At 37.7% G+C, this 15,406-nt stretch overlaps 1 protein-coding gene across 4 annotated transcripts in view; it reads left to right on the top strand.

The window, feature by feature from the left end:
* RBPJ (recombination signal binding protein for immunoglobulin kappa J region) overlaps positions 1-15,406 on the top strand; it is a 106,754-nt gene that overhangs the window by 34,944 nt on the left and 56,404 nt on the right. The window contains exon 2 of one of the 4 annotated variants that reach the window (XM_040625353.1): positions 1,500-1,682. The exons of the other annotated variants lie outside the window; for them this stretch is intronic. Coding sequence (XP_040481287.1) covers positions 1,666-1,682 — 17 coding nt within the window. The 5' untranslated portion in view covers positions 1,500-1,665. The remainder of the gene's footprint in view (positions 1-1,499; positions 1,683-15,406) is intronic. 4 annotated transcript variants of the gene reach the window in all.

Raw genomic sequence — 15,406 nt, 5'->3', positions numbered from 1 at the left:
ATTTTTATGTGCAAAGGGGAGGAGCTGTACTTCAGAACATGAACCTGATAGTTGGGTGGAGGATGCATTAATTTGGAGGAGCAGAGTGTAGGAAGCAATGCTAGTGTCCTTCCAGGTAGTTGTAATCCGTGAGAGGCTTCAAGCTGAAGTGGGAAGGGCCAGGAGGTTGCACTGAGAGGTAAAACAATCAGTTTGGAAAGATGGCTGTGGCTGTAGTGATTTCACGGGACCAGGTCTCTGGATTGTTTTTCATTAGTTTCTTCCTGCCTATTGTGGTAGAGTTCTTTCCTGTATGCGATCCGGCCACTATTATCACTTTCTGAATGGTGACCTACATTTTGTAATCTGCATTCCCCACAACCTGCAGTAAGTCAAAATTTTAGAAATACATAATTTTCTGATATTGTACTATGGAAAGGTTTTCATCATTTGAATCTACTTTTTCAAACAGGAAATAGTTCCACTTTCTCTTTAGGACATACTACTTTTTAGCTTTAGCTGGGAAATTGTCATTTTCCGTTTCTTGTCTGTTAACTTGACACAAGCTGTTCCACAGGCCCAGAGTATACCAGACTTCTCCCAGTGACTTTTTTTTTCCCCTTTGGAAGGCTTCTTATGGCTTGCTTATATTAAAAATTTCCTGATCAGTCATCCTAAAGTAATTTTAATTGCTTTATGACAAATGTATATGATAATTGATATCAATACAATATTGATAATTTAGCTTTACTATTGGTAATATAGCATGAGTATTCCTTCTGGTAGCTATTATAGAGCGCCAAACTTGAGGCAAAAGTAGAGTGAATTCTTAGATTTAAAATGTGACATACAAACTTCTTATCCTATCATTTTAAGACTGAAATGTTTTAAATGTTCTTGTATAACAAAGATGGGTTGGAGTGAGGAGGAAAGGGGGACAGACAGCCTGCCAAGGCGGTCACAGAGCCCCAGTACAATTTGATAGTTAGCCATCTATTGTTCATTGATATGCGCATACTCTTAATACAGGTAAGCTTTAAAAATGGAGCTCCATGGAATTTCAATTTAATGATTTCCAGGGAATTAAAATGATTCCGTAATATTAACATCAGGTAGGGCAGGACCCTCTGCTGTGTTTATTAATGAGTTCCCGTTTGTGCCGGGGTGTGGGTGATTTCCAGCTCTCATTCAACACAGAATGGAATAGTTGGTCAGTCAGAGACACCTACCAAGTGTTCAGACCTGTCTTTTAAGTTATTTTCATTTCTTCAGAAGAACTGAAGAATCTGTTGGGGCAAAGAGATTTGTGGGGTTTTGATGGATCTCCATAAGGCAAAAGCTGTCACTCCAGCCACTAAGATGTACTCCTCATTCATCTGAGGGTTCACATTAAAAATGACAGGGTGACATAGTAGCAGCAGCAGCCTCTTTGTTTTTCTTAGTCAAGGCAGCAGTTAACAGTGCACTAGTGGCTTAACACACCAACACTTAAGTCCTTATTTTTTGTTTTTGTTTTTAAGTTATTGAAATTATGAGACTATCATTCAAATGGAAGCATTGTAGTTCTTCGGAACCATTATGATCTCAAAAGGAAAGGAGAATGATACAGATACACTGGCTGAGGTGTTTTGAGGTGCATCGAAGTGTTCCAAGCTGTGACTTACCTTAACATGTTCTTGAAGTACCATGGCGTGGATTAAAAGGTATGCTTTAGAAATCTCTCAGTGACCCCAAGGTCATGGATAGAATGAACGCTCATGATTCTAAATTTAATTATCACATATTTTAAGAGATTTTGATATTTAGATTGTAGATATGGTTATGGATTTATGATAATAGTACTTTTTCTTTTGTTAAAAAAAACCCCCATATCACAAGCTTGATGAGTGATTTCTTCCTCCCTCCCCCTGCTCCCCTTTTGAGATACGGTTATAGAAGACACTGGGATAGGTATTTTCTCTGGATTTTAATAGTAATGGACTGTAATTTCTTTCACTAAATAGTTTAGGTATTATTCATGTATTGGTCTGTAATTAGCTCTGTGGTTTATATCATAGACGAGTTTCTTTGCAGTGCGGTCATTTCGTGACCTGAATAGGAAATAGATAAATGCTTTAGTTGGAGCCTTAATTTGACCAAATAAAATAATTCTTATGTGGACCATTTATAGTTTATGCTTGTTTTTGACTTTTACAAATAATTTTTCCTGAGAGGAAAATGCATGGCTCCTTATTAACAGTGATTGTTGTTGCTTCACTAATTGTATGTATGTAATTAATCATTTATGTGTTTGTGGTATGTAGTCCCTGTTATTTGTGGTTGCTAATAGTGGTAATTCTGGGTTTCATATTACCCACTTAACTGTCAAAAATTGTTAAGGTTTTTGTGTTCATACATTTTATTTGATGTAGTCAGAAGCACTTTTTAATTATTTGAAATCTTGGAAACCTCCTAGTTTTGTACTGGGTGCTTGCTACTAAATATTTTCTTACCGATGGTGGAAGTAAATGAATGCAGGAAGAATGCAGAGTTTATTAATGTTATGTTAGGTTCAGAATTTTTTATCTTTTAGGTAACAAAGGAAAATATGGTGGGAAGGTAATGGTTTAAATCATGGATAGATTAATAGAAATACTCTAGTGCAGTCTGTAATTTTTATCACTTAGGCTATCTTATGTTAAGATCCTTTTGATATGTCAGCAGTTAAATTCTAAATGGAATTTAGTTATTAAACCTAAGACAAAACAGCTTTATATTAAATTCCAGTCTCTAATGACAGCGATCTAATCAAGTTCTAGGTAAAGTAGGCTGCTTATTAACCAAGGCAGTAGTTCACTTCAATTAGGTATTTTATGTCTGATGGCACACAATAGTGTCTACTCTCCAAAAAAGACCTTTTCTGACATAATGGGTTGGAGATGATATTCAATACATTGTTTACAAAATGTAATTATAATATTTGCTACTTCAACTTAAAAAATCTCTTTTTGGGGGTAGCACTTGGGCATCTGTTTTAACTCCACAGAGGATTCCTGATGTGCAGCCAGGGTTGAGAACTCCTATGGGGTTATAGCTAAGTGGTTAAGAGCTTAGACTAGGGGACCAACTGACCTGTGTTTCAGATCTAACACCTAATTTTATTATTTTGACAGGTTGTAAAAATGATCTGGAAGAAAAGCTTAAATTTGTGTATTAGAAATATAACATAAATATAGACATACATAATTTATGTTAATACATTTTATATATGTGTATATAAAATATATGTATGTATCTTTATATAAATATCTGTCTATATCAATATATTATGCACCCAGTGCTGGGTAGGAAGCCAGTGTTAGACTAACAGTGGTGATGATTATTAAATGCCAGATCAGGAACCTGTTGTTTTTTTTGGCAGGGTGGGGAGAGTAGGGGGTGCTATTACATTTTTTTTTCTTAACTTGAGTCTTACACATTCTCATATGACCTTCCTAGAGCTAAATAAACAATCACTATTTGATTGATGTTTTCAGTTCTTTGGGCTTTTTCTCATCAGTGAAAGGTGGCCACTAGAGACCCGTAATTTATCTGTGGTCCTCTTATCCTGCTAGGTTGATTTGTCTGTGTCTAAAGCTATGTTTTTCAAATTGCAGGTTTCAACCCACTCATTAGTGGGTCAAGAAATCAATTTAGTGGGTTATGACCAGCATTAAGACACATATTAGAATAGAAAATAAAATAAAATACCAGAGTGCACTGAATGTAGAAAAGAAAATTTTAAAAAATACTTTTCTTTCAAGTTTTTAAAACGCAGAAATTAACAAAATATATACCTATTTATGTGTATGTTGATTGGATTGTTTCAGTTCCACTAAGTGTATGCCTACCATAGTCACAGATGTCCCTCACAGGTGCTATTGGTTCTGTCTTGCCTTGCTAAGAAGTGACCAGGATGGGTTCTAGTTTTGGCTTGTAATGGTATGCTACGCTCTATATCAACTTCAAGGATCACCCTACCATCCTTTTAGTTTGAAGTGAAGGTTATTACTGGAGAGTATCTAAGGAGTAGAGGAGAATAGGAGAACATAATAACTGCTTTTGAGTGGAATTAATCAAGGCTGTTTTATCAAGTAGAGTGATCTAGTATACTGCCCCTTGGCATACATTCTGGTGTTTATCATCTATAGATCCATGTCTTTAAACTGCCAGTGGCAGCCCATTCGGGAGTCAATTTAATAAGTTGTTGCCTCCCCCCCCCCTTAATTAAATAAAGCAGAAAAGAACAGAATAGCAGATGTCATGATTATATCCCACAATATGGTTTTGTAAAACTTTTATTTCCGGAGCATGTATATGTACTGAATTGCAGAGACCCAAGTTCTGGTAATGATCAGTTGAGAAACTGTATTAAACTCAGTCTTATAAATTGAGGTTGCTAAACTGACCTCAGTCAGAGAAGACTTCAGATGTCTAAAGCAGGATTATCAGCTCAGTAGTCTTATCTCTGATGGTTGGTTATGATTGATTAGATGTGAGACCTTGTTTTTGTTTTTTGTTGTGTTGTTGGAGCCCCAGCTTGCCCTGGTAAATATTTGTAAAGGCTCATAGGTAAGAAATTTAGAATATTTCCTAGTTGAGGAATTTATTCCCACTTTACATTGATGAAAGTGACCTCATACAATTAAAAAAAACCCCAAACCTGATAATATATACTAAAACCCACCCAATTCATTTTCCCAGTCCTTATATGTTAAAACTTTTTCATGTAATAGGTGCTTCTTTAACTCAGAAGGTAGATAAAAAGTTTAATGTCACAAAAAGATTAAGCATAAATCAGATATGACAATATTTTGGGTAGTTAAATGTTAGAGCTTTTATGTTTTTTGGATTAGTGCCTGTGCCTACCACAATGTCCTCATAACAGGCAGATATTTGTTTTACAGATTTATTGAAGATGATCACAGAGTTTCTGGTGAATATTTTAAAATAAATAAAGCTTCAAAGTAGGACAGTATCAGCATATGTATGTTTTAGGATTGTGTCTAAAATATAATTTCTTCCTCTCTAGAAAACAATAAAAGAATGAAGATTTCTGGTAAATTGTTTCATAGCAATGGAATTTGTATATTAGTTTTCTACACTTGGGAGTTGAAAAATGGAAGAAATCTTTGCCAGAATAGGATGCCAAAAGATGATAAGCACAATTCATCTTCTCTGCAAGTTCTTGGAATCTGAGTCAAACATACATAGTTCCTGCTCTGAATTTTGTATGATATACTAAACTTAGAAATCATGTTTTGAAATTATAGAAGATAAAGTAATAACCACCCCACCCCCCCCCGCACCCATGGATTAAGTACCCTGATGATTGCTTGTCTTTGCGCCGGAACGTACAGGTGTATGTTGCTAGTGGTGAAGGTAGAAAACAAGAGCCTATGGATTCTATTACTTTGTTTCCCCAAAACCTCCACCTGACCTTGCCTTCTCCCAGGCTCTCCAGTTCTTTCTCCCCTTTTCAACAGCATTGCTTGCCTTTCATCATTATTTTATAGTCCCGTTACTATAACCTCATCACTTCCTACCTCATGCTGCTTGTCCTGTTGTGAGTGCAAGGTATCATGTTGTCACTTTGTGGTATTTGTTCTTCAAAACTGTGTCCCTTTACTTTAGTTATCATCATGCAGGAGAATGAGAACAATTTGTATTCTTTTTTTGGGGTAGATTTTTCTTCCTAAAGTGTAATTTAGGAAAAAACTAAACTACGTTCTAGTTTAGTTGGCCTAGAATGGAGATCTGTGGCCACAGATGGCACTCCAACCACATACCTAGGAGTAGAAGAAAGAGCAGATCATAAATTACTATGTTAATTATTAGATGTGGTTCCAGTATACTTTTGGTTACTAAAAACAAGTCAAAAACACTCTAAGAATGAAGATGAGCTGCTTCGAGAGATTTTTAAAAAGATGTTTTTGATTCTGAAAATAACAAAGTTTTAAAAATCTTTTGTATAAATGGTAGCATTGTTAGCATTGGGCACTTTCTCAAGCTAATTTATATTTCATTACTTTGAAAAACAATGCTATTTTGCATGTGCCTGGGATCTGGGATTTCTTATTAAAAGAATACTTTAGAATCCCGTCTCAAGCATGAACCTAATTGAAAAGTGGAATATGCTGTACCAGTAATTGTCATGAAAATCAGGGACTGTCTTCCTTTTCAAAAACACGATGAAGTTGGTTTAATTTTTAAACATTTATTTATTTTAGGTTTAGGGGAGGAGAGAGTGCACAGGAGCGGGGGCGGGGGGTGAGCAGGAGGAGAGGGAGAGAATCGTAAGCAGACTCTGCACTGAGCACAGAGCCTGACATGGGGCTCGATCTCACCACCCCAGGACCATGACCTGAGCTGAAATCAAGAGTTGGAGGCTTAACCAGCTGAGTTACCCAGGCACTCTTATTTTGTAACATTGAACTGGTACGCAATTATGAGGAGAATATTATGTAGGTGAGCCGGAAAATGTAACTTAAATGAGGAGTACAGTTTTTGTTATGGAGCCCTTATCTGCGACGTAGCGGGGTTCTTACCTATCAGAGTGAGTGCACTGCAGATACAATAATGGCAGCTTTCATTGCCCCCACAGGTCTTCAGGCATTGCTTTAACAACTATCATGTCAGCATATGATCTTTAAAAATAATGACTGGAAATCTACTACTTTGGAAAATACTGATCAGAAAGGACAACTGCCCCCCCCCCTTGATTATCTGTTATAAGGAATCCTGGGGAGGAACTCTTGGGGTGATTGGGTAGGACAAAGAGCATTTTCAAAGCACTTACTTTGGTTGAGTGCTTTTGTGTTTCCTTACAACAGTGGCCGGACGAAGGTGATTAAAAATGTGCCAGAAGTGCTCATGGTAGCAGCTAAGCAGGTAGATTAATCAAGTATGCATGAAATTTAGCTTTATTAAAACTCCTTTTTGGTTGAAATTCCTGCGGAAAAAGTAATCTGTGAGTGAGAAGTTGTGACCTGGGGCAGGGACGGGGCAAATGCAGGTAACATTATCAAACAGAGATGACTTGGAACAGGTAAAACCCACTCAAAGTACTTTTGAAATAAAAGCTGTTGCTTGTTGGGAACCAATTTTCAGTCCCACCCTCTCTACCCCTGCAGTTACACACTTTGTTTTGCTGACTCCTGTATCCCCTGCTCCAAGACTGTAACTAGTCATAGCAGGTACTTAGTGACTATTTGTCAAATGAATGAACTTTTGGTAATATAGGTTGTTAAGACATGCATCTGTCTTGCCATGGCAGTTTACCAGTGGTGAGAATGAGTGGATATATAAGGAAGTAGTCACATTTGGCATGATTGTAACTTCTACAGTTTTGTCATCAGTGAACTCTTCTGTGAGTTAGAATGTATATTAAACACCGAGAAAATCTTTGGGCACCCAGGTGGCTCAGTGGGTTAAGTGTACGACTTTTGATCTCACCGCGTGTCTCTGAGATCTCAGCGTCGTGAGTTTGAGTCCCGTGTTAGGCTTCACGCTTAGGTGTGGAGTTTACTTTTGAAAAAAGCAAGAAAGTCTTGGGTGCATGATAGCTAACGTTTAATGGGTATTGGACTTACAAAATGCCACCTCCACCTCTCCAGGTTTTTAAAATTAACACACGTGTTTTACATATGTGGAGACTAAAGCCCTAGAATAACTGTGAAAGGGCTAGAGTGTTTTTTTTGTTGGAAAGACCAGGACTTTAGGGGAACAAAAGTTGGAAATAGTTTATACAGTAATTCAACAGATTTTTCTCACAATGGTAGATCTCCAAGTGTGAGATTTTTTTTATAGGGAAAGAATGATTGTGATCTGTGCTTGCATCCCACAGAAGAAAAGCTCTGTATTTGAACTAAAACATTTCCATATTTGGGATTGACCAGATTTAGTTAGGAGGTGGACAATTGCCCTTTTATGGCCGCTAGACACTCCATTGCTTTTATTTCTCTTCAACTTGGTGGCTCTGGCACTTCCTCAAGCAATCCTTTTCTCTGCTTTTCTACTGCTGTCTTGCATTCTGGTGTTATCTCTTCTCTCTTCCCTTCCTACCTTACAAGCCCTTCCCTTCCTCATTTACATGCAACCTGAACAAACAAGAACATTTGTTCTACATTCCTTCTATTTAAAATAATATGTGAACAGTGCTTTCGAGTCCAAAAATTGGGCAGACCAAGTGAGAAATGAGGATGTTATGAAAATAGTAGAAATATAGGTCCTGGCAAGTTGTCCAAAAGTCAAGAGGGCTGATCCAGGACAAGTAGTGTTCCTCTTTCAGATTAAAAGATTTGTTGAGCATAATGACCAGACTAGTAGGATTAATTCTTGAGGAATATTAGAATGAAACCAAGGCACTGAGGGATAACCAGGAAAAAAATCAAAAATCAACAATTTGAATGACCCTCCCCTTTATTTTATTTTATTTTTTTAAGATTTTATTTATTTATTTGACAGAGACAGCCAGTGAGAGAGGGAACACAAGCAGGGGGAGTGGGGGAGGAAGAAGCAGGCTTCCCGCGGAGGAGCCTGATGCGGGGCTCGATCCCAGAACTCCGGGATCATGCCCTGAGCTGAAGGCAGACGCTTAATGACTGAGCCACCCAGGCGCCCCTGAATGACTCCCCTTTAATTTTGGTTTTCATTCCAAAGTTCAAATTTATACTTAGAATTAAGGATCTAATTTTAATCTTAAACTTTCCTTCATACCTAAGAACCACCATCATTTTTAAAAAAGCCCAGGAAGTTAATGTGTTAATTGCATCATTTTGTTGACTTATACATAGTGGGTCTTATATTAGTATTTGATTATTGATATTACAGTGAAAAACTGCCTGGGTGAAATTGCTGGAGACCTATACCTGGTATATGTAAGTTTTCCTTTCAGTTAGTTTGTAGACTCATCAAAACTACATGAAGGAACGTGGACTTGTAAGGATCTCTTTTCAGGTGTATTGTTTATAGCTCCATTTAGATCTTGATGTCACTTACACAATCTGTCAGAATCGTGGATTACCACGTTTTTGAAGTTGTCAACATGCTTCATTAAAGAACATTGCTATTGTTAATCAAGTAATAACAGTAACCTATAGCAGGACACTGTCCTGGGTGGGAAATATAGTTTAATGAAGGTAAGGAAATTTGTCATCATTGTAGTCTTTGGACTTGGGTGAAATAGTTCCTTTTTCTCTGCATCGTAAAACTTGTAAATTTAATATCAGCTTATTTGGGAGACTATATATAATTTTTTTCTCCAATGTAGGAAATAATTTATTAATTTTAGATTGGTTTGTTCATAATTATTGTTTAATTCAAAATAGTCTAAATAATATTAGAGTGAAAGAGCTACTGTTCCATAATTTTTTTCCTGTTGCCTTTTTTTTCACATATGACTTGCTATTCTGATTTATTGGTATAGTGAACACATACCGTCTATGGGCTTATATTTGAGAACTTGATGTTAATACTGTACACTCTTGAGTCAACATTAATGTGAATAATACAGGCTTATAGCTTTGGCCGTATTTCTCTGATGTACCCTTCTGCTGTTTTTTTTTTTTTAAAGATTGTTCAGCATGAAAGTTATGGCCTAAAAAAAATAAATCCACTGTGCATGTTTAATTTATTGTGGAAACAGGTTGGCATTTTTTCCATTACTGGGATATTTAGTTACAATTCTTTGAAGGCTCTGGATTCTACTAATCCCTAGAGCTATTAACACATCAGATTTCCCTGGTTTATTTAGCCTTATGCTATTGTTTCATATTCTCTCATCTTTGGGATTCAACAGTTTTGGTTTGCTGAGAAATAGTTTACAGGTTAAAAAGTGATTTTTTTCTGAAACGTTAAATTTTCATATGATATCATGGTTTGTTGAATGGTAAAAGCAAATAGGGATTAATTTTTCAGTGAAGGGGGAGGGGGGAGTCCTGATTTGGGGAAGGCAAAGAAGATAAGCAGTTTAAGGACCAGAGGGTGGGTCTCTTTATCTTGACGTTAATATGGTTGGTATGTAATCAGAAGTAGGGGAAGGTCCTACTTTGGGACTTTCTGAGCTTCAGTTTTCCTTTCTAAGTTTGAAATAATGCCTTCCTCTCAGGATTGTTAATGAGATTAAATGAGAGCATATATAAGGAGATACATTCTGTTTGTTGTTACCTATTTTTCTCTTCTGATATATGAGGCCAGTTTAGGAAGCTGTGGATATAAGTAGTAACGACAGCTTCATCTAACCTTACAGAATCAGGGAATGGAAATATAGAAGATATTTGAAAAACAGTTGGTAGCATTAGTCAGTGAATTGCTTGTGACAGAAGGCAAGAATGAGAAGAGGTGAATAATACTCATACTGTAGAGAAGAGAAACTGCATGTCTTTTGGGAGCACGCAGGTATGGAAGCTGGTGAAAGGAATGTTAAAAATTAAGTTGCTACAGTGGAGTTTAAAGAAAACCTATCCATGGGGCGCCTGGGTGGCTCAGTCGTTAAGCGTCTGCCTTCGGCTCAGGGCGTGATCCCAGAGTCCTGGGATCGAGCCTTGCATCGGTCTCCCTGCTCCACTGGGAGCCTGCTCCTTCCTCTCCCACTCCCCCTGCTTGTATTCCCTCTCTCTCTGGCTGTCTCTCTCTCTGTCAAATAAATAAAATCTTTAAAAAAACCCCAAAAACCTATTGTCCTATTTTCTCGTTAGACAATTGGATGTCAGGTAGTGACTGGACAGTTAATTAGTAAATTAATCCTAACAACAGCTTTGCAGTTTGCATAATTTAAATTCATAACACAGCAAAATATGGAGTAAATACATAGCATGAGTAACGCAAATGGTGAGAGTTCAGCCTGCATCTATGAAAGGCCTTATCCTTGTTTTCTTCATTGCTATCCCTTAACTCACAAAGCTTTTGCACCTGGATTAATGCTTCACCATCGTTAAGTTACTGATGAACGAGCGGAGGAGCCTGATGTGGGGCTCGATCCCAGAATGCTGGGATCACGCCCTTAGCCGAAGGCAGACGCTTAACGACTGCGCCACCCAGGCGCCCCTGATGAACGATATTTTTAATCACTTTATGGTCATTCTCAATTCAGAACCTTTCCTTCGTCTGTGTTGGGCAGAGGCCGCTCAGATGATTGTTAGAGTGTCAGGTTGCTTATAGCACCACCCAGGGCAAAGCAGTTTGCTGTTAGATTGCACTATCAACCCTTGTACACCTGTCTTGTGTATTACTTTTCAGAGACACCCCCCCCACCCCCCAACCCCCCTGCCTGGCCTCCTGTGAGACTTGCGGGAGCAGATACTGGCTGCTTGGCCTGTGTTTTTGGCCCTAGGGATGCATGAAGGCAATGTGACAGGTTAATGGCTCAGATATACTTTGGCAGAAAGCCATTCTTTAAGCTTTGAGTTGTGGTTAAGACCACTTCTTCAGAGTGGTTTTGGCGTTACCACAAATGCAGGTTTATTATAACATGACATGTGATAACGGAAAGCAAAGTTACAATTCGGAAGAAATACCGTTTTGGGTATTAACATTCAGGCAGAAAGGTATTTCTTTATTCATGTAATGGTGTTATAAAAAACATTTTGGAGGGGCACTTGGGTGGTGCAGTCGGTTAAGCATCCAACTCTTGGTTTCGGCTCAGGTCATGATCTCAGGGTTGGGATAGATCCCTGCGTGGGGCTCTGCACTGAGCAGGGAGTCTGCTTGGGTTTCTCTGTCCCTCTGCCCTCCCACGTGCATGTGGGGACATGCAAATGCTCTTTCTATCTCTCAAATGAATAAATCTTTTTAAAAAACCATTTTGGATATCTCTTCCCCATTCCGAACATATAAATTTTGATTTTATTATTTGTTTATTATAATTCTCCATTTTAAATCAGTGTCCTATTTTATATATTTTAAAATGATAATTGCCATCTTTTATTTTGCCCTTAGGGAAAGGATTCTTTGAAAGTGCTTAACTCCTTTATAAACGTGAGTCATGGGGACGCCTGGGTGGCTCAGTCAGTTCAGCATACTTTTATCTCCAAGGTTGTGGGGTCCATCACTTCCCCTGCCCCCCAGCAATGGGTTCCCAAGGAGTCTGTTTCAGATTCTCTCTCCCTCTGCCCCTCCCCTGCCACTTGTGTGTGCGCTCTCTTTCTCAAATAAATAAATAAATAAAATCTTTAAAAAAAAAATAAATAAACCTGAGTCATAGCCTTACTTTTCTGCATTAGACTTTATTTTGGCTATCCTGTCCATAAATGTTCTGGTCTGGGTTATTTAAAAGGCAATGCACTGCTGAATTCAAATACTTTAGAATACCAAGCTGTGTGTTGGAGATTTGGCTATTTAAGAAATTGACCAAACATGGCTTGATGGAGGGTGGGCTAGTACTGTGTGTGTATAATTTCTACCAACAGAAAAAAGAACGTAGAACCTCTTTGTTAACTGAAGATGTCTGTGTAGATTCTTGGTCCTTTTCAACTCAGGAAAAAAAATGTATTTTGTAGAATTATGGTTGATAGTGTAAATCGTAGAGTCATGAGACTCTTGTAGTTCCCAGTGTAGTTGTAACATTTGCCCTTGTGCAGGGGAAATGTAAGAGTAATTGTCCAGTTAATGACACACATATATGTGCACACATGTCTGTATGTGTATAGCAGCTGAGATATGGCTCTAGTTGTCTTTAGATTTACTAAATTTTATGTATTTATAGCTTTAGACAGCATTTTTTCACTTTCTAGTATTCAAAGAAAAATTTATCCTTTATCTTTATAAAATTTAGTCAGTAGCTGAAGTATTGGGAGGGTAATGAAAGACGGTTTCTGAACTTTGAGATTTTTTTGTTGACCCCTCACTGAAGCAAACCAAATCTTGTATCAGAATGTTTTAGAATCAGTTACTGCACTTGAAGATCCTGTCATAAAAATTCATACCCCAGGCTCAGTTGGTTAAGCATCTGTCTGCCTTCAGCTCAGGTCATGATCCTGGGCTCTCTACTCAGTGGGGAGTTGGCTTCTCCCTCTACTCTGCACCACCACCACCACCCCACTCCCCCCTGCTCATTCTCTCTCTCTCAAATAAATAAAAAATCTTTTTAAAGAAAATTCATACCTTGGGCACCCTTTTCACATGTTAGTATCCAGAATTGAACTGTAATTAAATTCTGTCTTAATGCAGAATATGGAAAATAATGAACAAAGTTCACGTTCTGTTTTGTTCAAAATAAGTTATGTTTTGAAAAAAAATTTACCATTATGTAAATTGGGCAAGGTGGTTTCTTAGCTCATTTCTTCATCTGTGTAATGAGGATAATAGCACCTACCTTATAAGACTGGTATGTATATGAAGTTGAGATATGTGGGCACAGTTCCTAATGCCAGCCCTCTACTGGCTGCTATTACAGTTTAATCTGTATGGATAAGGGACCATGTTTCTTATTTGTTGCCATATGTTGCAAGTCTAGTGCAGTGCCTAACACACAGTAGGCACTTAAATATGTGTTAAATGGTTAAAATAAAAAGGAACCAGAATCTAGGAAAAACAATTATACCATTCTCTCCCTCCTTCCTCTTTTCAGTTTTAGATGAGAAAGACAAAGGAAGCCAATTTTAAGATTAATAATGGGAGCGTTCCAATCCTAGTACATATTCAGTATTTTTTCCATGACACTATGTAATTAGTGATTTTTTTTTAGAAGACATAATCTTGTGATAGGTTATTTGCCAAACAGAAGACCACAGATGATCCTAATTCTTGCCTACTAAGTAGGAGAGAAGATTGTTGGAATATCTGATCTGCAGTTTGGATGGAGAGGGAAGAAGACCACTGGCATAATATTTAACTTTTCTTAATGTGGAATACATACATCTTAGAATGGTGTAGCCAAGGACTAGAAATCACTGCCTTATAAAATTTGGATATTAAAATAAAATTTGAAGACAATAGGAATGATGTCCAGGAAAGAACTTTTTTTTCTCAAAACCAGCCATTCATGCAAAAGTATTAAAGATATGGGGCGCCTGGGTGGCTCAGTCGTTAAGCGTCTGCCTTGGGCTCAGGGCATGATCCCGGCGTTCTGGGATTGAGCCCCACATCAGGCTCCTTCGCTGGGAGCCTGCTTCTCCCTCTCCCACTCCCCTTGCTTGTGTTCCCTCTCTCGTTGGCTGTCTCTATCTCTGTCAAATAAATAAATAAAATCTTTAAAAAAAAAAGTATTAAAGATACGTATATTTATACACACACATACACACAAATATTTTTCTAAATATAAACCTACAAAAACAAAGCACACAAATTGTAAATGTACAATAAACTGAATTTTCACAAAGTGAATACACATGTGTGACCATTGTGCATAGATGCAGAAAGAAATTACCAGCTTCCTAGAAGCCCCCTTGTAGCCCCTTCTAGTCTTAGTCTGTGTACCGCTCTTTTGAAGGTAACCTGTATCCCGGTGAACACTGCAGATGAGTTTTGCTTGTTTTTGAATTTCATGTAAGCAGAATTATACAATTTTGTACCTTTTTGAGTATGGCGGCTTTTGCTAGTAATCAGCTGATCACATCTGTGGCAATAGTTCACTTTGCTGAATAACACTCTATTGTATGATGTTCTATAATTTGATCCTTGACGATGGCCTTTTGGGTTGTTTCTGGTTTTGGGTTATGTCTGATGATGCTGCGGACATTCTTGTACATGTCTTTTGGTACCCATTTATACACATAATATGGTTATGACGTTTTTGCTGCTTTTGAACTTAATCAGCAGTAATAATCACAAGTCAGCAAGCATATATTGGAAACTGCTGTCAGTCATCTTAGCAGTATCACTACATTCTCAGGTGTACTTTTATTAAGGAAAAGGCATGGACCTTTATGTACTGCCTAATTGCATGGTACTGCTTCGCAGGCTATTCTGTTCCATAGGCAGAGTCAGGATTAATTTAGGAAGAGACCCATTGGACCTGACTTTTACAAGGAAACATTCTTTTCCTACTTCTCCTATTTCCTTCCATGTGATATGTAATGCTTGGCCTCTCTCCACCGTGTTTATACTTTGATTCCTCACCACATACATGGAAAATTTTATTTTTAGAGTGTTAGGACTCCATATAGAATCCAACTTTAAAATTGCAAGGTCTTTTGGCTTAATAGTTACTTTTTTTTTTTTTTAACTGAAAATTACCTATGTTTCCATAGTTTGTTAATTCTTTGGAGGCAGGAACTTACCCTGAGAAATCTCCTGAAATGTAACTTACTTGTCTTCCTCATATCCTTTCCTACTAAAATCTCCTTGGCCCTTTTTGCTGTAGGTAAAGCTTCCCTAACAGAAATCACTGACGGTCACTTCTTGGGGTTCTGACCTATCTCAGTGCCAAATACCTCTTGTTCACTTGTCCTAGGCAGTGGTTAACATAACT

This window comes from Ursus maritimus, unplaced genomic scaffold (genome assembly GCF_017311325.1).
Source record: "Ursus maritimus isolate PB19 unplaced genomic scaffold, ASM1731132v1 scaffold_8, whole genome shotgun sequence".
Classification (NCBI taxonomy): Eukaryota; Metazoa; Chordata; class Mammalia; order Carnivora; family Ursidae; genus Ursus; species Ursus maritimus.
Note: the sequence above shows the minus strand (reverse complement) of the source record. Positions and strands in the feature narration are given on the sequence as shown.